Consider the following 26,939-nt stretch of genomic DNA (forward strand, 5'->3'; position numbering starts at 1 on the left):
CAGCCTTTTCTACTTTGTTACTGGTAGCATTATCTCATGTTTTACAACATCTTTGAGCAACATGCAGGCGCATGAAATATAACCGGCGGAAAGTTCTCGATGGTATTAATGCATAAAAAAGAATGTGTTCCCATCTCCACTGTCTTTACCCAGCCAAAAGCTGATGAACAGCCAATTTTCCTTTATCACATTAGCACAGCCATGAGGGAAACACATTTGTTCTAGTCAGCTACACTAAAGATACTATTACCAATCTAACATATACATGTTTTATATCAGCGGTATTCTCAGGGCATGAGAGAGCCGGCTATATATTAACACCAGCATGACAGTTTATTTAAGGAAAGAAAATTGTCTGTGTAGAGGGACAGAAGTTAGAAATGTATGGCGAAAGCTCAGTGTCACCGGTCTAATAAAGGTAATAATTCTTGGGCTTTCTTTATAGTAGGTAACACTCCTGTGACAGCTGTGTCATATCATTCAAATAAAAATGTTGTCTTTTACAAGTTTAAGTGCGCCTTTATTTGGAGTCCGATGGAAGGCGTGATTTTGATTTCCTGTGTCGCCTGTAGTATATCCGCAGTCAAGAGTTCAGGACCTTCTCTCTCTCTCTCTCTCTTCTTTTTTATCTTTTTTTTTCTTTCTCAACTCATCCCCTATGTGCTTGGCGGCAGGACGCGGTGTCCCTCGCCGTGAATTCCAGAAGGGTGTCTTCGCTGCGTTGGGTGCTTAAAAAAAAAAAAAGATTAAGGATGATCCCAAGACACCCTGGCCTGCTGTCCCTTCCCCTGCCGCCCGCCTTTCCATAAATAAGATGGAATCTCGGGGCGCGCCGTGTTTTATATTCCACGATCCTCGAAGCTACTTGGCAATTCAGGTCCGGGGCCCCATCGCCCGGGGGGCTGGGGAGCCGGAGGCGGCTTTTTGCAATAGCTCATGCTGACGACCCCCTCGCCGGTTATTTAGGGGGAATGGAAATATATACCATAGAGTCTCTGATTTGTGAAAGACAGGCTTCTGCTAAGTGAACTTCCCGCCTCTCTCATTGCCCAGCCCGCTGAGAATGAAAGGAGTTGGTCTGTGTTGCCTGGTGCGGCCAGAAGGAGGTAACTGGCAAAATCAGCAGCAGCCGCCGAAAAGCCTGGAATCTCTCATACGAGAACCGAAATCACTTCGGGGAGAAAAGATACAGGGGAGCCGGTCATCCTCACGCCTTCGTTCTCAAGCGTCCATACATTATTTTAACTTTTTTAGGGGGACAGATTTGTGTCCCTCTGATAGAATATACTTGTTCACTTGAGGACAGGAGTGCGTTAGATTTTTTTTTTTTTTAATATATCTTTATTGATTTCAGAGAGGAAAGGAGAGGGAGAGAGAGAGAGAGAAACATCAATGATGAGAGAGTCATGGATCGGCTGCCTCCTGCAGGCCCCCGACTGGGGATCGAGCCCACAACCTGGGCCTGTGCCCTGGCCGGGAATCGAACCCCGATCGCCTGGATCCTAGGTCGATGCTCCACCGCTGAGCCACGCCAGCCGGGCAACAAGACACTTTTAATATCCTGATGGTTGTCTCTGATTTAAGTACTCTTAGCGCGGTTAAGGAATGAAATGTCGTCTTCAAGGAACCGCCCTGAGAAGCTAGGCCCTGACCCATCGGCGTGGGGTGTAGAACATATTTCAGGGCCTTCTCTGTGGGACTTGCCTGCCCAGAATCAACTTCCAGGCCCCCACGCGAACCCATTCCACTGAAAGCAAAGCCGTTTCAAGCATTTGGAAGGACAACGGGTCCTGAACTCAGACGCACCCTGAGCAGACGACAGAGGATAGGAGCACAAGGGACATCCTTTTGAACACGAAGGGGTTCGAACAAAGAAGGGAAACGCTGTGACGTGGCCCCAAAGGGACAGCTTTATGGAGGAGAAAGGTCTCGGCCGTCCCGAAGCCCAGGCGCCCTGAAGTAGAATTTCTGTTTCTGGGTTAGAGAAGGGTTTTTGTAATGGAGACTACTCTTCCGTCTATAATTTTTAAGCGTCAAAGAGGCTGTTTCTTCTGAAAACTCCATAAGCCTATGTTAAGATATCACATGAATGTAAGCCCAGGCCTTCTCAGGTTTTCCTCACGCATCCCCCCAACTTAATTTCCCGCCGGTCGCCAGCAGCCAGCGTCGGTGCAATTGGTGAGTGAGGTCCCCGCACTGTTTAGTGACCGCACGGCGTCTAATTTTCTCCCCATGTTTTACTCAAGCTATTCGCATATGGGGATAACCTGCCTACTGCCTTTCCTGTACCTAAATTTTTAAATATTTTTCAGAATCTATATCTCAAGTCCTATGACCTCCAGTAACGCTCTGTCAACTACTCCAGCATTATGTGTTCAGGAGCATTGAGAAATTACCACGTCAGACGTTGTCCTAACATTGTTATGTATATTTAGTCTTTTAGCCTTATAACCACCCCAGGAAGGTTTGCTATTATCTCCATTCTAAAGGAGATAAAGCTGAATCACAGAGAATCGAATGCAAAAAAAAAAAAGGTTATATTATTCAAGGTCACACAGAAGGTCGACTGGTCCCAGAGCCTGTTTTCACCAACTTTAATTAAGTCAATACAGTCAGGAAGCATTTAGAAGGAACAAGCATCTAGTTTATCAGACCATCCGCTGAGCCTCTTTGCTGTAACTACACAGGACGATTCAGGCCTCACGTCGGCCCTGCCCTCCACAGGAGCAGTGATAACCCCGAGGAGCTCGACGGTCACTGCCACAGGCCTGGCTCTGCGCTGAGTGCCTTGCTCAGGTCGCCTGGACTCCTCAGACGGCCTCTCTGCGGCGCTGTGACCCCCCAAGTGAGGCCTCAGGGGTTTAACTGCTCCAGAATTCTGCTTCTGCAGATTTGGGGAACCCTTCCATCCCTGTTATAAATGAACTGAAAAGAGAACACCTTAAAACTTCAACACATAATTCCAGCCCTCACAATGGGACCTCACCCGACCATCCTGACTGTGCCTTTTCCAGGGCAGAGCCCACGCAGATGCAAACGCAGGTCTCCTACTCGGCCCGTGTCCCCTTCGGGATGTGCGTGTCCAGCCTCCGCCCTGTCCTAAAAATGCCATGGTTTTGGGTCTCTCTCCTCTTAAAACGTGGCTCCAGAAATACTAAAAAAATCGCCACGTGGGGTCCCGCTGGCCAAATTAAAATAGGATTATCACCTTGACCTAATGCGAAACTGCGAGCGAGATTTTTGGCAATGACATCACGCAGCCGAAACCGGATACGCTGGGGAGAGCTGCCTGTTTTCTAAGACACCGTCTTCCTCCCCCGCATCCCGGCCGACGCACACCCGCCCCGTCCCGCACCCGGCGGCTGGCTCTGCGGACCCGAGGGCAGGGATTCACGTTTATCCACGATACATCTCTGCGTGCTCGATTCGGCCCGTCGCTCGGGGCTGTCAAAACCTTTTTGAACGCTAGGTCTGTCACCCGGAGTGTTTACCATCCTCCCGGATTCGTGTCATTTGCAAATTTGATGAGCGTGCCCTACATGCCGGGGCAGATGCTCAATAGATACGAACTGATTGATCGACTAATTGATACTCCAAAAATAACACCGCCCGCACCATCTACGCCGGGTTACAATCCTGAGCGGCTAAAAAAGGCACCGCTTTCTAAGAGATGAAATGTGTCTGATGAAATGTGACTCTTCACCTTGGCAGGGTGACCCCGTTCAGGAGCGTGAGTCTTCCTGTAATTATTTAGTTTATAAATAAATACTCTCGTCCACCCAAGTCTGTCTATTAAGCTATATTCATACAAACAAGATTTTAAAAAAATAGCAGTTGGGGCAATTAATCTGGGGAGGTTGCTTTGGCAGAAAGGAGTCACACGGGTCGCCCACAGGTATCTGGGATGCGCTTCCCATTACTAGGTAGTGAAACTACTGTATTTAAAGGCAAATCCATGTGACTCTTCTGTGACAAACTGTCCCAAAGCCCCGTGTGACTGCTGTGCAAGGGTAAGAAATGTACAAAGCGCAGTGAGACACGTAAGAAACTAGGGGCCCGTTTCTTGAGCATCTGTTACAACTAAAGTGAGGGGACATTTCTTGAGGAAACTGATCAGCCTGGACGCGCATGTTTAACATAAAAATCTACACATCCCAGGCTTCTCCCTGCACCGATGCCCACATACGTCAAGATAATATTGAGCCCGGCCGGGCGTGGCTCAGTGGTTGAGCATCCACCTAGGATCCAGGCGACTGGGGTTCGATTCCCGGTCAGGGCACATGCCCGGGTTGTGGGCTCGATCAATGACTCTCTCATCATTCATGTTTCTGTCTCTCTCTCTCCCTCTCCTTTCCTGTCTCTGAAATCAATAAAGATATATTTAAAAAAAAAAAAAAAGATAATATTGAGGCGAGGGTGGGGGGAGATGAAATGAAGTCTTGCTGATACCTTCTAAGTCCTAAACAGATGCCGTTCAGCGCCTCGTGTGCTGTGACTCAGCCGTTAGTTACAAGGCAGGGAAGCGGCAAATCGCTCTTCAAGGGGGTGCGGGATCGGTTCTCGGTGATAATGAAGGAGCCAGTCCAGGCCGGCCCAGCGCGCTCCTACCTGTCGGTGAGAGCCGGCCACACCCGAGCAAGCAGGTGGCATTTCTTCAGGAGACACGCCGACCGAACAGGGCTTCCCTGATGACTGTAAAACTGTCTCAGCCCTGCGTCTCGTATGTCGGCAGGAGAAAATCCCTCACCAGATCGCGACTTCCCAACCCACTCCCTTTGAAGCGCTTACAAACTCGCCATTCATTTCGTGCTGAAAAGATTCATAGCTAATGAAACAGAAAGCGAAGGCGCCCCTTGACACGATCGGCCTGTTTTCTTCAACGCGAACACGAGTGGCGTCCCCGATGAGAAAAGCACGGTATTCCTGAACGCGCCACAACCTTGCCCCCGGCCCATTTTTATTTGCAGGGGACAGTTCTCCTCTGTGTCTTCCCATCAGGACCACTGGGAATCATTTAGGTTTTATTTTTTTTAAAAAGTCAAGCACTTCCACCTCACGCTTGGGCATCGGGTAGACAAAATAACAGTGACTTACATTTACATCTTGCTTCTCAACTGTCAGTGCATTTACCAGCTGTCAGTAAAAGAAAAAAAAAAAAAAACTAGAAAAAAAACCACCACGGAGTGTCAGTTTTAAAAAAGAGAGAGAGACTATAGCGGTAAAGGTGGAGAAAAATAATGAAGAATGTATTTTTATCGGCGTTAGCACGGGTGTTTCTTCTGCGTGAAATGTAAACTACGTAATTTGAATTGTCCGATGTCTTAAGACCTCAGGGCCCAGAAAAGCTGGAGACGCAGGAGTGGAACGTGTCAGCCTTGAAGCCCCTTCCCAAGCGAGGAGGTGGGCAGATGAAACCCGGCGCCCGCTCGCCGAGTTAAATAAAGATCCCCGAGCTCCCGGCGGTATCTGCATAGAGCGGGAGACTGAGGCTCCGACTGCAGGGTCACTACGTGTCCTTTGAACTTCCCACCCAGAATCCTAATGAATTTAACGTCACTGAGAAGTTGGGAATTTAACACCACGATAATACTGAATTCACACCATAACAGCGCCTCTACTTGGACATTCAACCCCAAGTCTTAATTATTTCCCAACGTAAATATGCAGAAATGGCAACAGTGTTTTTTTAAATTTTATGTTACAGTGTAGTGGGTCATATGTATTTTACGGTTCAATGACAACGTTTTGGAATATGTTTTTTAAGTGATATTCATTTCAAAGGGCTAAATATTCTGCAAGTGGCTAATTCTATACCTAAGCTTTGAAGGAAACTGATGGACCTCAGAACCAGCCAACAGCAGCCGAACGAATAGCGACACGGCGAATCGATACGGACCTGTTTCCCCGGTATTTGCAACTGCACAGCCAGATTCGGAAGACTGACCCTTTGGAGATGTAAGAACCTGGGCAAGTTCACGCTACAATGTTGCAATCGCTCCCCAAGGGAGCGCTTTCAAATGAATCCTGCTAACCAGCTTTAATGAAGCTAAAGCTGGATAAGTGCAAGTTATTTTTTATGAAAACTATGAGATCGAATCATTCCGGCCTTCTGTCCGGGGGTACCCGGCGGACGGACGAGACGCGGGCTGTGAATACATTTCAACAGGGGCCCGCGCGCGGTGTTAGGCGAGGTAGAGATGACATGAAATAAACATCAGGCATCAACTCTGGGCTCACTGTCAAGAGCGCGCCCAAGCTCCTCGCCACGGAGTTCAGCTGAAGGTAACTATCTGTCAAGCGTAATCTGTGCGAGTGAATATGCTTAAGCCGGGGCTATGAATCAGCCCAAATTGCTTTGGTCTTACTGACATTCAATTGCAAGACGTGGCGGCTCATCCAGCCCAATAGACAGCCTGACAACACCAGGAGTGCTTCCCGTGACAGGCGGCTTTAAATATAGATGCAACTATCATCAAAATACACATGGAGCCCAACTTTACGATTTCGAAATTGGCCGGTCCGTCGTCGCCAGCTGGTCATAGGCGCCCCGGGATCTCGTCTGGGTCCTCCTGACGTCCGCCCGCGGGCTCGGGGAACAAGCCGTTATTAATCTTTAAAGACGAAGTGAATCTAGATTTGACGGGCAGGTGAGGTCCTCCTGGATTAGCGCGAGTTTCTGCCGCACTGCGCCTCACCCCGTTTCTCCACTTGGCAGAGCCGCCTTTGATCTCGCCAACCGTTCGAGACCTGTCCCCGATACATCTTAATAAATAACGGCCACGCCCGCAGGGAGAAATCCGGGGGGTCAATCGGAGACAATGCCTCGTGGATATTTTTTGACACGTGTTGAGTTCCCATAAGCACTGCGTCAGACCGACCAGAGAGCGGGGCTGAGAGAGGTTAAATGACTTGCTGGGAGTCCTGTCCCCTTGGGCGCCGTGGCCCCCGGGGGCAGATTCCGCAGGTGCCCCTGTGCTTCTGTCCCGGGTCTTAACTGATATGAACAAAATCCCCACCCGTTCCTTTTCTGTCGGTGCCTATCAACGACCAAGAAAAACGCTCTGACATCCAGGCTGCTTATGCCAGCCTGCTCCCCTCTGTTAGGTATCCCCAGTCTCGCCCTACCTGCCGCATCGGGTGGCCCTAAAACAGCGCGTGGAAAACCCTGGACTCCGCAGGCAACCAGCTGACACAGATGGGTAGGTGGGAACCTTAATTTCTTAAACGTTACGTAAGTATCGCCCTCTCCCTCTCAGAAAACAGTAGTTAAGGGCAGGTGTTCACAGGACATCAGGACAAGTGCATAACTATCTACTTTATAGAAAGAAAATCAATCCAGGACATAGCAGGCTCCTGGGCTCTCGCGCCAGGTCCTCCCTTGGCAGCCTTCATCACCTTCTCTCGTGGAATCTCCAGCACTTCCCTCAAGGCCGACGCTGGCCTATGAGATGTTAACTTAAAAGAAGAGGGGTTGGCAGACAAAATCATATCCCGCGGAGGACCTGCTGTGGTTGGAACCATATAAAACACGCAGAGAAGGGCCCGGAGACAATTCCATTAACACTGCAGCAAAATTACTGGAGGGGCTCAGTTTGGTTTATCTTTTCTTTTTTCTAATTTATTTCCTAAGTATTCTAAAATACTGGTTCTAAAATACTGGTGATTTTTTTAAAAAAATCTCTCATTTTATTCAAAAGTCATTTCCTCCAAATCTCTACCCAACATCCAACCCGGTTTCCGTTCTCCTACGCACGTCTTCTTGGGGACAGGGGCTGCGGACGCGCCATCTTCAGTCGCCTCGAGGCCTCTTAAAAAGCGTTGCGCGCCTAGTAGGTGTCTGTGGTCGTCTCTACTCACGAAGGTAAAATGCTTTAGGCCAGAGGATTTGAGCTGCTTCCCGGGGACACGGCCACCGAGGTTCTTCTCAATGGATTGCATGTAATCACAGAAAACACACTGGCCGTTCCTGAGGGAAACACGGCATCTTCCACCCAGCCCGCCGTGGACTCGCCTGGCCCATCCGCCACCTGCTGACAGCTCCAAAGAACATTGAACATTGAACTGAAAGGACCCTTCTCTGTCGGGTAAAAAATTAATTTCCTTGACAACCTTATATTACTTCAAAAAAAGGGTTATTATTTTCCAGCAAATATTTAAATTGAAAATTTAATCGCAAAAGTTCCAAAAAATACTAAAAGAATATATTAAAAAACGCATAAAGAATTGAACAAGAATTCAGCAAAGTATACATAAGACAACATGCGTTCTGGGGGCTGGCAGTTAGACGCACTCAGTAAGATTCCACACGTGAGGTTTGGCGTTTCCAGGGTTTTAGGTCACTGGGTGTTTTTCCACATGGCTTTTCACTTAGTCCCGAAATTCAAACATCCTACGGCTTTTGATGTTCTGGTGTTGTGGGTTTTTTTTATTTTGTTTTTTTTTAATTTTCTCATATGGAAAAAGACAATCAGAAATTTTTATGGATCAAAAATAATTTTTATATAACTTTGAAAACTAAAAACTAAAAAGCATCCCACAGGTCAGGTTCTGACCCTGATGGAGTCAGTCTCTCTCTCTCCCTGCAGATTACAGCTAAAAACTCTGAACAAAACACAAAAAGGAACTACCCGAGGGTTCTGGAAAATGACCCAAAGCAAACCGAGTGTGGGGGAGACCAAAGACTGGGAGGAGTGAAAACATCTGATCCGGAAACGGAGGCGTTGGAAACTAAGAGGACAAGCTACACGCTGGGAGAATCTTTTTAATAGAAAGAAACGTCCTGTGACTTAAGGACCCAGAAAGCGGTACAGAACCAAGTCAGAGGGCAAGGAAACCTCGGATCAAAGCCTGCCCGCCAAGGACACGTTCTGGTTTTTGTCATGTGGCTTAACAAGCAGACCTAACACACTTTTACTCACCCTAACTCTGAAATCCCACACGTAGTTTCTACGACGCTGTTTGAAACAGCACCTAAAACATGTATTTATTAGTGTCACTAATACACATATGGGAGCTTCCACTATATGTTTAAAAATTAAGTCACCTGTCACGAAAGCTCAGTTACACTGGTTTATAACGATTTAGCGCAGTCTCTCTAATACGTTGCAACAAAAATTAACAACAGCTCCTAATTACAGATGCTAATTTGGATAAGCTCTCACTAATTAATAGAAGAATTTATCCTTGGTATTTATTTTAAACATGATCAAGCATTGCTTATTATTTTAATCGCTACATGAGCCAGTTACACATGGTACAAATGAACGTCAGACGACATACAGTAACACGAGCTCTGCAAATAGAGACAATGACTCTATTTCCCCCCATTCACGAGACACCTGTAAACCCAGGCGATGGTGACTGTCACATTGAGGGTTCCCAAGTCATCTTTTCAACGATCAAGTGGCTTCAGAAAGACGTACCTGCCCCAACTAATGGAACCGACGTGTAAAAAGAGTACAAATTGCACCATCGCCCCTCGTCTTTCCCGTGAAGCATTAGCAATTTCTCTTTCCCCTGAAGTGCTGATGGCCCCGTAAATGAGCTACAATATTGACACGTTGATGCCAAGTTAAATGTTGCCCGTGCATCAGGCCTGTATTTCTAATTGAGAATTAATCTTCCGATCGCCCCCATGAAAGGTGAGGCTCTCTGCCAACCAGAGACAGTAAAGGGCAGGCCTGGCGGGCCTCGGGGGTTATCCTGCAGACACCCGTATCCAGTGTGCTATCTGGTTCAGAAACCATTGCAAACTACCTCGAACTTTGCACAAAACAGTTCCTGGGAAACATTAAGAGAATCTGCAGTCACACATAGGTGTCTTTCTTTTTTTTTTTTTTTTTGGTTAATTCTCATGTGAGGATATTTTTTCCATTGTTTTTTTTTTTTTTTTTTTTGAGAGAGTGGAAAGGGGGAGAGAGAGAGAGAAACATTGATGTGAGAGAGACGCATCAACTGGTTGCCTCCCGCATGCACCCTGATGGGCCGGGGATGGGACCCGCATCCCAGGGATGAGCCCTTGGCTGGGAATTGAACCAGCAATTCGGTGCACAGGCCGACACTTACCGCTGAGCCACGCCGGCCAGGGCCCATCATCGTTTTTAGCTGATTATCCTGAAAAGCTTTACTAAGTTCTATTGATTATTACTTAGTTCTAAATACTTAAAACTATTCAACCACCTTGTGTGATCTACAGACACAAGGCTTTGCACAAATAAACGATGCTGAACACATCCGGGCTCATACACACAGTTCTGGTTAAAAGCAACGGAAATCATTCAAGCGATGATACGGATTGAGTTTTCGTGGAGCGGGGGGGTTGACACGATGTTCCCAGGAGAACCCCAAGATGTAAAGCTCACTGAAGGCGGCACAGACAGTCTATGACCCCCCCCCCCCCCCCGATCCACAGAGCCGTGGAAAGGCCTTTACGAAGCGGACCTGTCCAGACGTTAATTGAGAAACTTGGCTCGTCTATTCTAACGAATGTCGGTTAAATTGCGTTTTCTTGTTGTTCAGAACTATCCATAGTTTCCCTCTTTTCAGACTGAATACATAAATCAGAAGAGCATGTTTCATGAACGAACTAAGATTATGAAACTCCTGTGGATTCCACGTCTATCGACCTTGACTTGCCCGGTGCCTTCTTTCCTTCCCTGTATCCGACAGGAGCTGCTCTTCTCTGGGTCACTGTAGCTACAATCACCTGCGGTTCTTGAACTTGAGGCTGGACCCAGGACCCTTCAAAAGAGCCTAGGAGAAGGGAACAGCCCGGCCGCTAAACCTTTTTTTGCTTCCACATTCGGAGGACTGATCAGCTTCCGATTTTAGTAATTGTCTTGCTACATGTCAGGGTAATTACTACGGGGTCACCGCACTTTAACAGGACTTGTCCTTATAAAATATGTGGAACTGCGTAAGGGAAAACAGTGTTTTCTTGGGAAACTCCGAGGCTGTACTTTTAAATGAGACTTAGTTAAATGTAATATACTTCAGCGCTGCTTTTTTCCAACCAACTCGTAACAGACTGCTCGAGTACAATCTCTTCTGTATTTCAAACCATCTTTAAAAAAGAAAATCAAAAGAGATCTCTTCAATAACTACCGCGTGGGCTGATTCGGTGTAAGAACTAGGCTTAAAAAATCGGCTAATGTTATCAGCGTTCCCTGTTTGATAATAAAAAGACTGAATTGATTTTTTTTCCTTCCAGTTTTAGGACAAAAAAATACGACGTAACGAAATTCAGCTTGATACGATTTGAAAGAGCCAATATACTAAACCCCAAAGCGAAATTTAAATTGGCAATCGTGTCAGATTCAAGTCCCTGAATGAATATTAATTTAAAAACTAATCAGATTCCAACAGGTTGACGCTTCACAATGCCAGTTCTCGAATAAGGGCTGTTAGGTCCATGACTCCAACATCGGCACTTTTTGTTTGGAAAATTAGACCTCCAGTGCTCAGTATGTCTGGCTCTTCCTGCCCCCCCCCTTTTTTTTTTTGCCCAGGGATCTCATTATTTTTAAAAATCATTTATTTTTTCCAAATTTGGGAAATCAGAATTCCGGTTTTACTGATAAGAAGCTGATACCGAGTGGTCTGAGGTGAGGTAGAAGGTCAGATGAGGTATGTTTTATTTTTCACACACACACACATGCACACACATGCACGCACCCCGTATAAATTAACTGACTTGTGACCGTACTGGAAGATAAGTGAAAATATGCATACGCATTAATTACAAACTTGCGATTCGAAATCTGACTAAACTAGAGTATCAATTATGTGTTCTGTCCTATCAAACAGAACTTTCACAGGCTACATCATAATAATGCAATGGTGAGTTACATTTTATATGACAGTATGTTGTTTGCAGTGATATAGTGAAGCAGTTACGAGCTGCCTTTGTCCATAGCTTGGCCATAAAAATCTATGCCCCCCCCCCAAAAAAAAATGTTTCTATGTAGATACCAGACGGCATGGGGAAGCAGAAAACTGCACCAGCCTGATGTCAGCCTAGGAGTCAGCTCTGTCACTTACCATCAGTCAACCCTGCACCGCGGCTCTCCACACTTCGGTAAACTGTGCCTCGCTCTACAGTCCACTTGCTTTTTTATGCAGAATCCGAGGGAGCCTCACTTTGCTCTTCCAGTCCAATCCTCTTATTATGTAAGTACAGACCCTGAGCCAAGTGAATTTGCGAAGACCACACAGTGTCAGGACCTGACTCAGATGCCCACTCTCCTAATCTCTCGTCCCCACTGCTTCTTATGCGAGCACATTCCTTATTCAACATCTATCAAATGGGTTACTATAGATTTCATAATATCTTAAACGTATTCAGACCGGCGTCCACTAACGAAACCCCATGCAGATCTCCCATTTAAGGTAAATAAACGCTCTCTCATTTTTATGTGAATGAGTCCAAATTTTCCTAATGCTGGCCACCCCCAAATCTATCAATAAACACCAGATAAATAAATGACCGATCTGCATGGTTTTTCTAATGTGTATGACTGTTCAGTTCTATAGTGTTAACATAAAATGTAGAACGGGGCGGGGGGGAAAACCTATGTAAAAATAAATAGAAGTGCATGAATTGGCGAGGACAAGTTTCCTCTGGATAGTCAAACAGTTATGAAATAAAGCAGTCTCGTTAAATCAGGAGCACGTCAACCTTGCTTGGAAAGAAGGGTAAGGTTTAAAGATTTATAAAGAGATCTTGCCTAAATGAGGGAAGGACGCTTATTTGATGTGTACTGAAAAGACGATGCTGATTTCAGCAGGCACTCTAAGAGCATTGCGCTCCCAGGAGAGTCTCGGCCCTGGTCACCTCCCCACATCGGACTTTCAACTTTCTCTGTAAAGCCACTGCGAAAACATGGCACAGGTTCGCAGATAGGGCAACATAGAGGCAAGGCAAAAGAACTTTTAAAAATCACTGTTGATACCAAAATATGAAAACATCTCAATCTGACATCTGCAGGTGTCCTGTCTTTGGCGGTTTCTATTTGCACATTTTTAACATTATAACCCAATCCTGTTGCTGGTCAGTGGATAGAATGGGCAGTTTCAAGATATAGGACAAACTGGGCCCCTCTCTACTAACCACTCAACACATGAGAGACAAGCTCTGACAAATCGAACCCGTCTGCTCTGTCGTCACAGCCTGATATCAGACACGACCACCCTCCGCAGGTCCTTTCGATGCTGGTGGCACAATCTTGCTCCCCGAAAAGTGCATCGGCTCACCTCATATCCTCCCTAGAAGCTGCGTGGAGAAGGCATAACATGCTGACAGAATGTCCCTTCGCCAATACCTTCCCATAAAAACCAACCGTCGGCCCCTCTCTGCATTTCTATTTTAAATATCCTTTCCTCAGGCTTTTCACGCAACCGTATGCAAACACATGGCACAGTTTCAGTTACAATCGGGCACAGCAAAGATATGTACAACACGTCTGTAAATCATCAAGAACGATGCTTACGCTGAAATCGGCTCTAAAACCCAACCCCCAATTCCCAAGAGCCTCTAAGGAGGTCCCACCTGCTCCTGGGTGGGATGAAAATGTGAGAAATCGAAGATTATTTTCAGAAAATGAATGAAAAATAATGTCCTCTGGTGCGAAGGGGGCTCCCAAGGAGCACTGTCGGGTCGCCCCTTTGAAAGCACACACGATGAACCGCACACAGGCCCTCTGCTTTGAAAGGCCATGGTGAATTTTAGCCTCACTTGGCCACCCCAGTGCCCTGCAGACACGAAGGATACAATGTGTCTCTTCCCCGGGAACCGGCAGACAGCAGACATCTCCCAGTTATCTCAGCCTTTAGCAGCTTGGAAGGTTAATGCAAACTGTGGTTGACAGCTAGAGCAAGAATGTAACAGCTTCGGAGCGTCTGATGTGTAAAGTTCATTAGTTCTAAGGTCAGCATTTTAATGCGACAGCCAAATTTTATTCCCATCATCAGATGCTACCTGCAAGAGGCAGCTGTAAAAATCAGGCCGGGGCCTCGACAACGCCGTGACTAGGAACATTCACCTCCAGGGCCCTCGCGCGTTTCTGAACAAAATAAAACATACCGACCGAACGCAGCAGAAATTTCACGAGGATGTTATTACTCCAGAGAGCGTTGTCCTAAGTGTCTGTGGGAATTTTCACAGCAATTTTGAGGGGGACTGGCGCTGCTGTATCGAGAGACGCATCATTTGGTCATTTAAACACTGATTTTCCTGAGTCGTCATTTATACACGCTGGAAATCTATAAAGACCCTGCTTCAGGTCTTGTGGGAAGATGCCCTTTAAAGAAAAGAAAGGAAGACACATTCCTATGTTTAACCAAATGTTAAATATGCTTTATTTTACTCACCTGCACACTGAGATGAATCCATCTCCTCACAGGAGTTCTCCCCAGCGTCCTTACTTTTATTGGAGGCTGCAAACCATTTACTGTGCGGTAATAAAACAGGGTCTCTTTCTCCGATAGGGTGAGTTTGAACACAGTCTGCCCGTCCGCCGTCTTTTCTATAACACACCTTAGGAAGCAACCAGAAAAGACAAAAGGTCAGCATCCCACCGAAAGTCACGCTGTGGCTTCGCACATTTATGGAGGTGTAGCTGACCCCAAACTCCACTCGGAAAGGCGCACTATGAATAAATGCCTGAATGTCATTATGCTCACAGCAAGCTTTATGCCAACTAAGAGGTCTTTTTATTGTAATAAAACAGAGTTCTTATTTATGCTATATTCCCAAGAACCTGGAAACCTTTTATTAGACATTCATGGTGCAAACTGAAGTGGTTGAAACCTTCTGCAAAAACTAACATTTAGCTGCTGGGCTCATTAGTTCCTCTGCTATTTCTTTTATAGGAAGAGGCAGGATCAGATCCCGGGTACTGAGTCACCAGCGCAAATCTTTCTTTCTTTTTTAGTGTAAAGAGAATTACTGTCCATAAAGGGCTCCCTAAGGGCTCTATTTAATCCCCACGGTGAAATGGGGAGCAGATCGCAAGAGGTTTTCCCTACTTGCGCCTCAGTGGCCAGAAGCCCAGGCCGGTGTCCTCAAGGTGGCCGGCTGGCCGACCCCTATCTCACAGCCCAGCTGAGGCACTGGGATCACGTTCCTGATCTTGGACAAAGGACCGGCCAATCTTTGAAGGACATGGTGAAATAATATTTGGATAAGTAGAATTTTCAGAAAATGTCTACTCTCGAGTCAGGCCAGTTACCAAATTATTATATTTTTTAAAATCACTTCTACCCTAATCACAGTGATACTCTTTCCCCACCCCTTTAAATAGGCTTAGGGCACTTTTATTTTTCATCGTTGTTGTTTTCTACATTCGTTTATGCTCATAAATTTTATTTTCTAGTAATTACATCGCTGTGTATTCTGGCCACGCAGTGTCCACTGAAGGCCCATTTCTCTCCGTCACATTTCTACCTAGAGACTCAACTTTTCATCAGCGGACAGAGTAGGAAGGCTTGCGGGTAGCCTTCCGAATGGATGATTCCCGAAGATCCACTGTTTAAAGAGAAATATCACTGACGGTAGCCATCCACGTCCCCTCAAATGACCAGCTATGAAGACGGCCACCAGCCTGGGTCTCACAGGTCAGCACTCCGAGGGGCGGCGCATCCCGGGAAGAACCCATCGGGCCCTGGAAGGGTCTGGGTCCTGGTCTTCACGTGGCTGCTTCTGCTCAGCCCAGAAATCCCGGGGCCATGCCTGATCCTGAAGGGGTCTTGTTACGCTCGCTTCGCTCCTGGTGATACCTCGCTAATAACGCTAATTTGTCTTCCCCTTAGACTATGCGCTTTCTGAGAATATATAGTCTGGTGCACAGCAGACCCTTAAAAACGGATGAGTTACTAACCAAACGGGGTAGGAAGCCTCGAGCAGGCGAACGTAGGATTGGGCCGACCAAGAGCTATTGCTAAAGATGTTTTAAAGCTTTCCCCAAATAGCACATTTTTCACAAACCATTCCTTCTCACTTGCATTTATTCCTCCCCCCGCCCCCAAGTTTAGAGGTAAGAGTAGGACTGGAGAACACTTAGTAGCCACTATTTTATGATATTCCGTACATATATTTGGTGATAAAGCTAAGAGCGTGAGTATATATTTTGGGCAAATCGGTTATGCTGACATAAAGGTTTTTCTGTAAAGTAGAAACGCAATATTACAGAAATTCGACGACGATTTGTTGAAACCCCTCTGCAGTAGGGGGTTATATCTAAGTCGCTGGAATAAAAGACTTTCTCTTTAAATTCCCTGGCTCCAGGTCTTAAACAATCTAAGAAAAACTTTGCCTTTACCCGATTTTTTTTCTTTCTCGAGTTTCAATCTACAGGTTAGCATCTGACCGTTACTCAAGAACGTATTTACCAAAGGCAGGCCTACTTCCCCACGCTTACTGAAAATGCATTTCTTAATATGTTATTGATTACCTTCCGGGCTATTCTGTTTGCTTGTAAACATACCCGCTTCGGTAGATAATGAATGTGCGAGGGAGGCAGGTAGCAAAATATTTAGGAACTGGATTTGTTCTGCTCCTGGATAAACAATAACTGGGTAATCCGCGTTCTGTTTGTTTTACTTATCTAGTGCAAACACCCCGAAATTCCCCCAATTCCCATGGGTATTTCATAGTTTTTGAGAATGGAAATGACCTTGATGGAGGGAACTCTCAAACCTGTAAACCATGGGCCATGGCTTCTATAAATACCCCCCTGTCTTATTTACACAAAAACGATGCCAACAGAAGATGAATTTGGGAGAGACATACCCCTTGGAAAAAATATTTTGCCCCAGCCATATTTGTCAAGACGTAAGTTTTTTTTTTAAGACTGAACTCTAGTGACTTAAACGGAGCTGGTTGGATCTACTGACATGTCAAACAGCAAGGAAGCAGGGGCTCCTTTCAGGGGTGACACAGAAATTGAGATGATGGTTGGTGATGATTTTTTTACTCCCAGGTTTTTGGGTTTTTTTTTAAAAAAAAATGAAAATATGCCAACTCTCACTTGGCGAATTAAAACCAAGCACCCAAGACATCAAAGTCCTATCTGTTTCTGAGATTATAGGACTTTTCTGGTTTGTTTCGCAAGTTCTTAGGTATCTGGCCAGCAGCCTCACACAGTGACAACGGCTCACGGTGGAGAGCCAGACGCCCTGCAGGGAGACAAAAATGAAGGGAAAAAAACGCCTCCAGACTGTCCGACTTATTCTGATTTCCATGCTGGCTCTAGACACTTAGGGAAAACTCCTTAGATAGTGGTTTTAGAGCCTATTACAGAACAAAAAACATGTGATTATATAAACTGATAAAAAACGGGGTTAAGGAAGCCCCAGTCCAAACTCGCCAAAGGCCTTTCTTCCTGGGACCGGTGACCCCCCAAGCCCCCGAGGCTCCTCCACGCCTCCCCACGTGCTCCCTAAAGCTCCACCAGGGAAGAGCAAACATGACATCTTGTGCAGGGTGGAGCGTTGCTCATTTATTCAACTCCCATCACTGTGCATTTCCCAGGAGTCAAGCAAACATCTCTTCTTGGGAAAATATGGATGAAAAAAACCACGAAGCCCTCAGAGATTTAGCTGCCTAATGAAACGTGTACACTCCCGTGGGGCAGGTTATGCATGCAAACTTGCACCAAAACTTTGAAAATATCAATGGCATCTATCACTAGCCCCTGTCCTAAAACTCGCCGAGCTGGATCCGGCCTCTGATGGCAAAGACGGGGGGGGGCAGTGAAACAAACCACCAGGAACCCCAGGAGACAGGTGTAACGGCCACTGCCTGCCTGCGGCGAAACCGTTTCAACATAATCTGCTTTGAGGGCTCATTTCATTAGGGAAAGGGGGGAAAAATTGCTAATTTAGGGAAAATGCATGGAGTGGAAACATGAGTGGAAAGATTACCCTAGGAATTGGTCTGCGATCGCCCAAATTGCACAGCGTGAGCCTCGTTTCTGGCCTGGAACTCGCGCCGTAAGCATCCTTGGCTACAGCTGACTTTCCAGGCCCCCCGGGAAAGCGACACTCGCCCCACTACTTACATTGCACCTTCCTGCTCGGGTTTCAGCCACACGGCGAGAGTAAAGGACGCCGCCAGCCTCGGAGGCGGCGGAGCAGAGGAGCACTTCCCGTGACTCCCGAAAAGAAAACTCGTGGAGTTTTGGGGGGCGTTGGGGCGCAGGTCCTGCGCGTCGGCGGCCACGCAGCTCCCCAGGCCTGCTGAGAGGAGGGCGGTGTAGGCTGGGGGTGAGGATCGGTGGGGACAGTCCTGGACGCAAAGCCGCCGGCTGCAGGAATGGAGGCTGCGGGCGTCCGCAGAGCTGCCGCAGAAGGAGCTTTGGTGGGGGAGCCCGCACGTCGCCTCGGGCGGCACGACCCCTACGGTCTTGAAGGCGCCCACGTTCTCCAGCCTCGGGAAAAGGCCCCGCGAGTCAGCCGGCGACACGAACGCAAAACAGGCCAGGATCAGCGTCCGGGCGACGCGGAACAAGAAGCCACAGCTCAGAGGGAGAGCCAGGCCGTTCATGGTGACAGAAGAGCATCCTCCCCCCGATGCAGCAGCCCCACCTCGGTCGTCAGGCCGGCGTCCCTCGCCGGCAGCACGGGAACGCGGGGAGCCTTAGGTAGCGAGCATTTTCGGGGAGCTGCAGGCGGGGTTTCGCACCCAGGTAACACCAAGGACGTCCTGGGCGATGGCGGAGACATGGGCGGCAGCTGGTGTCTGGGGATCGGAAACAGAGTGTCAAGTAAAAGCTGCTACATTGTTAAAACTGAAGTTCTTCCCAGTAACAGGGACCCGGAGCCCCTGACACCGAAGTTCTTCCCAGTAACAGGGACCCGGAGCCCCTGACACCGAAGTTCTTCCCAGTAACAGGGACCCGGAGCCCCTGACACCGAAGTTCTTCCCAGTAACAGGGACCCGGAGCCCCTGACACCGAAGTTCTTCCCAGTAACAGGGACCCGGAGCCCCTGACACCGAAGTTCTTCCCAGTAACAGGGACCCGGAGCCCCTGACACCGAAGTTCTTCCCAGTAACAGGGACCCGGAGCCCCTGACACCGAAGTTCTTCCCAGTAACAGGGACCCGGAGCCCCTGACACCGAAGTTCTTTCCAGTAACAGGGACCCGGAGCCCCTGACACCGAAGTTCTTCCCAGTAACAGGGACCCGGAGCCCCTGACACCGAAGTTCTTCCCAGTAACAGGGACCCGGAGCCCCTGACACCGAAGTTCTTCCCAGTAACAGGGACCCGGAGCCCCTGACACCGAAGTTCTTCCCAGTAACAGGGACCCGGAGCCCCTGACACCGAAGTTCTTCCCAGTAACAGGGACCCGGAGCCCCTGACACCGAAGTTCTTTCCAGTAACAGGGACCCGGAGCCCGTGACACTGAAGTTCTTCCCAGTAACAAGGACCCGGAGCCCCTGACAAGGACCGTTAATAAGCTTCTCAAATTAAAAAAAACCCACACAAACACACACACACAGAAACATCGGGGAGGACACTGTCTGGGGTAAAATACTCACTCTTTTGGGAAATATCTTCCTTTAGTTGAGCATATCAAGCTCTAGAAAGTCCACATCACAACCAGGGTGTCCCGAGAATATATATACACACTGCGACAGCGGATAGCTCAGGTTTGAAAATCGAAATGCATTTTAATAAACACTGCCTTTATAATTATTCAAAGATGTGTACGCATTTGGGGGGCCGCCCTCTAGATGCATACACATGTTTGAATGTGCACGCACATACATACACACACACACAGGCAGGCATCTATCTTTATTGACGTATTTCGCCACAGTAAATCCAGGCTGGTACCCTGCCCCAGAGGATCAGGCCTACCTGCTTCCCAGGTAAAGCGCACACTCCGCCTCACAACACAGGGCCGCCGTGCCGGGCCCCGAATCGGGCTGGCGGAGCACTTCGGGCCTTTCCCCCTTCGCCCGCCCGCCCGGCCTGCGCAGCCACTTTAAGCTCAGGGCAAAGCAGCTTAGAAACCCGACACCATCTGTCTGTCCTGGGCCCGAGTCTTTAGCCAACGTTTATGTTCACGCTTCCTCGGATGGCCACGTTATTGGTAGGTTAAATATGGACCCCCTAATACCGTGTAAGTAATTGTATCGACAAATAAGCTGAGTTACCATTTCTTTATTGCATTTCAACCGGTCCCCTCGGGGTGACAAATGGCTCTTCCCCGAACCGCGGTCCCTCGTTGCCTGGCAACGCTGCAGTGACCCCTGGTTACTCGAGAGCAAAAAGGCTGCATCCGCATAAAGGCTGCGAGGAAAGGCTTGGGCTGCCCCAGGATGGGCACACCCTCGGTTACCTGAAACTCGGAGCCGTCAGCCTGGTGGCCCGCCTGGAACTGAGCTCCCCGAGCCCGCAGCAGGTGCCTCGGGCGGTAGGAGGGGCCGGAGGGGCCGGGCGTGCATAATTTTAAAGTAGCAGTAACACCTTCCCCTCTAATCCCTTTGCCCCTCTCGGGCACCTCCATCCATGTAATCATATCATCCAAAAGATCCGCCGCTATTAGTAACGCAACACATCACGTCCAGGGCTCCCTCTCTTTTCTGGGGTACAAAGAGATTGACCAGCTAGAGGCTTGGTCCATGCAAAAAAAGTTCATTCTGACTATTGAGTTACTGCATTCTTTAGGCCAGACACCCTCGGCTACACACACCGGCTTCTCGAGGTTACAGGAGCATCAGATGTCATCTAAAAAGGCTGCATTTGGACCATCAGGGGTTTTAGTGACACTACAGGAGCAACAGGATCGCTGACTTCGGGATGTGAACGTGTGTATTTATGAATGAAGCTTGACGTCCGTTCTGCGCAGTTTCTGTTACATCCAAACTCCCTCCTTCCTACCACCTGGGGTCTCTCATCGTAGATGGGAAATATCCTAAAGCAGCTAACCACGTCTCTCCGTTTTTATCTCAAAAATAGAAAACTCATTTGAGGCGGGGGGAAAAAAAAAAAATTGGCCAAGTGTGGTTTACTTTTCTGGAAGTTACGCCATTTAGAGAAATGCTTAGAAATGGCAGAGATGTTTGTATGGCGTCTCCCGTTAGCCAGGCAGCAGGAGACAAAGCCTAAGTGGCTTCTCTCAGCAGTTTCTCTCGTTTCTCTCCTGCGAGGGCTCTGAAAACCACGGCCCTTTTACAGGTCGGCCTAATCCATCAGCACGAGGCGCTTCCGGAGAAAATCTTCGCCGTTTTTTGTCAAAATATGCTGTTCTCTGCTGGCCGATTATTACAGTCTCGCAAGGGCGGGTTTTTACATGAAAGACAGACTTTAGCAGAAAACCGGCTACTGTGTAATTACATGTGGACTAGGGGTGTTCTGAGAATTTGGGGAAACGGGTTTTGAAATAGACGCACAGGACAGGGGACAGGAAGACCTAGGCGGACGGATTATGCGAACCTGCTGCTAAGTAGGAGCCGACGTTTGTCTCCGCACAAGGGACGCAGGGGCTGGCCCCTCCTTGCCCCTGGCAAATCCAAGGCCTACCGTGCGTCTTTAGCGGCGGTGCCTCGGTGCAGCTCCTGGGCCTCTGTCCTGGAGAGGGGAATTCTCCTCCCACGTCAGGGCTCCAGCTTTGTCACCAGAAGTCACGACTCAAAACAGACACCCGAGGATTAGCCACTCGGCTCCGTTTCGGAAACGCTGTCTGTTAATTTGCAAAGGCGGCCGGTGGACGGATGTCTCCCTTCCACGTCTGCCCTCGGGACTATCACTCCTGAGGACGCCCCTGGTGACTGGATTGGGCACCGAGAGTCCCGCCGCCCCAAACGGTGCCTGGGGAATGAGGACAGGTAAATAAAGTAAAAGTGTACAGGAGGAAATTTTAGTTAAACAGATGTGGCCTTGCGCTTTTCCCCCCGAGTATCTCTGTGCATTCGCCCTACACTAAAGCTGAAGCAGCCGGAGGTTTTGGGGGACGTGGTGCGTGTGGAACTGTGCCTGAGAGTCGACGGGGTGGACGGACAGAGAACGCGAGCATTTCAAAGTGACAGGAACAGCCGAGTGAAGACGACCAACGAGTTTGGAAGACGCCTGCCCGGCATATACGGGACACGCATCTCCTGGAGAAATATGTAGACAGATACCATTCACCCCTCTAAAATAAGTTTGCTTTTTTTTTTTTCTGAAAATGCTCAAAGCGTTAGCAAGGGTGTGCTTATAGTAACTTTCAGGAGCCTCCGTGTTGGACTCGAGAGCTAAGGCCCAGCCGTTACCAGTCGCTCTGCCGCCTTGATCACAATCCTGGGACATGTGCTCTCAGAGCGTCTTAAATTATGCAGACGCTCAAAGCATCGTGTTTGTTTGAGGCATAAAAGCTTCGCATTGGTATTTCGGGTGACACTGGGACACCGGGAGAAGGTGACACCATGGACAGCATGTGGCAGGCCGCCCGGTTCCCGTCCGTTCTTTCTCTGGAGTCTGGGCAGGGGCCCAGGCGCAGCCGGCAGGTGAATTCAAGAGGGGTTCTCTAGGTCCCAGCCGGGCGGGGACACAACAGCTGGGAAGCACAGTGGGACAGGGAGGACAGCACCGTCACGGGTGACGGGCGGGACCGATGGGTGGGTGCGGGTCTGAAAAGGAAAATGAAAATGCCGACGCGGGTGGGAGGGCAGCAGGCAGGCAGAGCGCAGGCCTCGGCTCCGGCCGGGCCATCGGGGACCGTTAAGGGTCAAGTTTCTCCCCAAAGGGCTGCGCTCCCCTCTCACTAAGCGGGGGAGCCTCGGACCGGCGGCCCGAAAGCCACGGGTGCGGGTTACAAAGCGTTTTTGAGAAAAAAGTGCCCTCTGGTTGGAAGGAGGAGCCGTGAAGACAGCGAGGCAGGTGCACGTGGTTTCAGAAACCCAGTCCCGTTGAACCTAAAACAGCCCCACGGAGTGAAAAACCAAGCGTGCGCTGCATTTAGAGGGACACGGGCGTAAAAACCACGATGCCGAGAAACTGTTTTGCTTAGGGGGAAAAAGCAAACTGCCCTTCAGGGTGTTTGTTTTTTAACAGAAGAAAAATACGGAATATGTTATAGCAGTAAACTCTGCCGTTCTCTGTAAGGTCTCTGTAATTCTCCATGTAATTTATTTATGCGGTTTATTAATACGATTTTTAGGTTCACACGCCGAAGGCTTTATGAAAAAAAAAGAATTAGAAAAGAGTGATCAGGGTAATAAAATTTGAACAGAATACATTAGCAGAGCAGCTTCTAAAACACACAGAAACGCGATCACGATCGGTGTAACTAAAACGGTTTGAGAAATAAGAGATTTGACTTGGAAGCTGCACATGAGGGAAGGTCCACGACGCTCGATTCTGACGGGACAAATGATTGCTCCTGCTGGAACCAGAGCCCAGGTCTCCTGATGGCGACGCCGGCGAGATTTCTACCTCCCTCCACGCCCACGGACGTGCCCGGCAACTGTGTAAAAACGAAATCGTCACGGAGGGACAGGAGCCTGTGAGCAGGCCTCTGAAACAGCCGAGATACTGATGGTAACGTTGAGAGCACACTGTGTGTCAGTCACCCTGCTGCAAACAGTGTCTCATGTAACCCATATACAAAAATCAAGCGATAATTACTCTTCCACTTCTTTAGATATCAGGATGCTGAGCCCTGGATACTAACGCATGTCTTAAAGGCTCACAAATTAATATTTGGGAACAAAAGCAAGATTCGAATCTAGCCCACTCTACATCTTTACCACGAGGCCACATTACCCCTAAAAGCAACAATCTCAGAGAACGTTCTAGCGTTCGACATTTTCCTATAGTCTAGATGTATCCCTTAAGGTAATTTAAAAACATGTTTTTATTGATTTTTAGAGACAGGAAGGGAGAGAGAGAGAGAGAGAAACATTGATGTGAGAGAGAAACATCAATCCGTTGCCTCCTGCATGCCCCCTATAGGGAATCGAGCCCGAAACCCAGGCATGTGCCCTGACCGGGAATCGAACCCATGACCTCTTGGTGCCTGGGATGGCGCCCAACCAACTGAGCCACACCGGCCAGGGCTAAAGTAATTATATGATAGTACACGTCTACTCTCTACCAGGCACTAGGCTACACTAATTGATGAATGGATCCTACTCCTAAGAACACTCTAGACAATAAGGATCAGCCTTTTGCTTTAAAAAATAAATTTATTTTCGGATGAAGCAGAAAGACCTTCGTGTAATTGTGATCCGCAGAAGCAGCCCTTTTTGGCGTCAGTGTGCTCGGATGCCTCCAGTTTGCTGTTCTAGAGCAACGCTGCTCGAGCGTGCTCGGAAGGATCATCCGAGAAAAAGCCATGAAGACGGGGGGTGGAAATGAGGAGCTAAGTGCAGTTTTGAATAAGCACTTGGTAAGATTGACGTTATTGGCAGTGAGGGAATCACTTCGCGTAGGGGCAAATGAATCGACCGTAATTTTAACCTCAAGCACCACTGTAGGGGCTGTAAAATCCTTTCTACTTGGATAAATACAGTCTATCTGAATTGCGGCGCGCATTGAGAATGTAATAAAGAGTCACTGGACTTGACAAGACACGAGGGCCACACAAAAAAGGAGCTCTGTGCGGGGCAGCGAGGCTTGAGACAGAGCTGGAACGCACTCGACCAACGACCCACCTAAAGCCGGGCAGAGTCCAGAAGAAACGAGCAGTGTGGGCCCAGGCCCGGTGGGACGCGAGCAAGCAGACCACAGGAAAGTCGCCTGAAGGTTGGTCGAGGCATTTAATGAGTATGTACCCCACAAACCTCAAAGGGGGGGCCACTACGCGTGGTTGCCTTGTGTCCAGCTGCACACCAACCTAAGGCCAGTAACTAATGATCTGCTGAATGCACGGATGAAGGAATGAATGCGCGAGTGAACAAATGGCCCGAATCTACGGTGCAGTTCCTGTCTGTAGTATCAACCCGTATGCTCAACAGCCCAGTTTTAGCTCTAGGGGGTCGTATAAAACCCAGAACTATAGCAGGACGCTAGCTCTGGGAGCTCCTAAAAACACCAATATAAAGAGAGGGATGTGGGAGACCGGCTGGCAGCGGGAAAAAGAGAAGCCAGGGGTGCTTCCTGGAGGCAACCCATCCATGCGTGTCTCTCACATCCATGTTTCTCTCTCCCTCTCCCTCTCTCTCTAAGAATCGGTTAACTATTTAAAGAGAAACACCTGTGCTAAGTGGAAGAATCCAGAAGTAAAAGATGAACCACTGTATTATTATTCCATCGTCGTGATATTATAGAAAAGGTAACAGTAGGGAGACAGAAATCGATTTCATTCCCAGCGACACGCCCACAGAGGGGCAAGAAGAAGCCTGCGGAGGTTATAAAAATATTTTGATCTAGGTCTTAATTGAAATAAGGGTTACGGGGCTGTGTAGATGTGTCACAATGCCTTGAACTGTACATTTCTGAAAGGGTGGATGTTACCTTATGTCAATTGTAACTCAACAGATCTGACTCCAAACAGTCAATCCATAAACCAACAAGATCCCTTAATGACTAAGCACCGGGTTCCAATGCTCTCTCTTCTAGTCAATACCTGGCTAACCGAGCAAAGCAGCCAAGTCTTCGCTTCTTCATGTGTAAAGCTGGAAAAATAAAACAGCAATATCTACCTCATATTCAAAGAAATGTAAGGGCTCTGGCTCTGAGCTAGACAGATTATTAGGTTTCTAGCATAGTAGGTGTTCACTTTAATGCCACTCTCTCATTTTGCAATAAAGCTAAATGCTCAGCAACTCATGGTCAGAAACAGATCTTGCACTGACTCTGGGACATCAACACGGCTGCCTGGCAGGCTGCTGCTTGACCTTGTAGCCATCCTGACCGGCCATCTCATCTCTTCCAGCTAAAGCCCCTGCTGTTATTCAATTAAGCCTGGGGACCAGGCCAGAGGCTCCCGGACAGAGCGTCCCCAGCCCAGATCTCCTGTGGGCACAGCACACGGCTCACGCAGGCTGAGCACAGCCACAAACAGTTGGGTCTGGAGCTTTCTGGTTCACCCTGCACCCCAGGCAAAAAGCAGCGTTCCTCTGGGTCTGCACGGCGTCTGGATGGAGTGAGTCATTCAGTCACATGAAGTAAACATCCCATTTTAAATGAAACTCATTAAACACATGCATAAAAGCAATTAAGATATCACACACACGGTACAATATGCAGATGATGTCTTGTAGAACTGTATGCCTCAAACCTATATAATTTTATCAACCAATGTCAACCCAATACATTCAATTAAAAAAAAAAAAAAAGACATTTCAGTAACACCGAAGAGCATGTATCCAACTCATAACAGCACATTTGTCCTTGGGCCTATCAACTCAAGAAATGTGGCATGTTGCCACCAAACTTTGGCATGTCTCTAAATATTTTGTAGGCATTGTAGATTTTTAAAAATACTCGATTTAAGTTAATCTTGATAATCAGCGTTGTATCTTCTAGAATTGCTAACAGATTTCAGGTGAAGAAAACGGTATGCATGGTGGTGTGGTAGGATGACTAGAAGAAAACATCAGAGTGGAATCTAGTGATTGTAAAAGAAAACTGTTTTCTAAAAACATACAAATGACAGCCCTGGCTGGGTGGCTCAGCTAGAGCCCTGTCCCGACGCACCAAGGTTGCAGGTTCGATCCCTGGCCAGGGCACAAACAAGAAGCAACCAACGAATGCAGAAACCAGTGGAGCGACAAATCAATCTCTCTCTATCTAAAAGTCAATAAATAAAAATAAAAATACGCAAATTATTTAAGGAACCCAGTGATTGTTAGATGAAAGAGTATGTATCTCACTGTATTATGTTTTGGGTTTTGTTATTGTTTTTTTTTGGCTTTGTCCAGTAAGAAACCTGCTTAAATTTTACCAAAAAAACCAAAAAAATCTCATGAGCTTTATCTAAAAATGATGAATGAATGTAGTTTTCCTATTAAG

General features: G+C 47.8%; 1 protein-coding gene across 1 annotated transcript in view; it reads right to left on the reverse strand.

The window, feature by feature from the left end:
- Nucleotides 1–18,541, reverse strand: part of USH2A (usherin) — a gene marked incomplete at its 5' end in the record, with an annotated part of 301,919 nt that extends 283,378 nt beyond the window's left edge. The window contains 2 exons of the mRNA XM_081124187.1: nucleotides 14,368–14,533; nucleotides 18,057–18,541. Of these exons, the coding sequence (XP_080980313.1) occupies nucleotides 14,368–14,533; nucleotides 18,057–18,541 (651 nt within the window). The remainder of the gene's footprint in view (nucleotides 1–14,367; nucleotides 14,534–18,056) is intronic.
- Between the last annotated feature and the right edge of the window lie 8,398 nt (nucleotides 18,542–26,939).

Source organism: Miniopterus schreibersii, assembly GCF_964146895.1.
Source record: "Miniopterus schreibersii genome assembly, chromosome: 21".
Classification (NCBI taxonomy): Eukaryota; Metazoa; Chordata; class Mammalia; order Chiroptera; family Miniopteridae; genus Miniopterus; species Miniopterus schreibersii.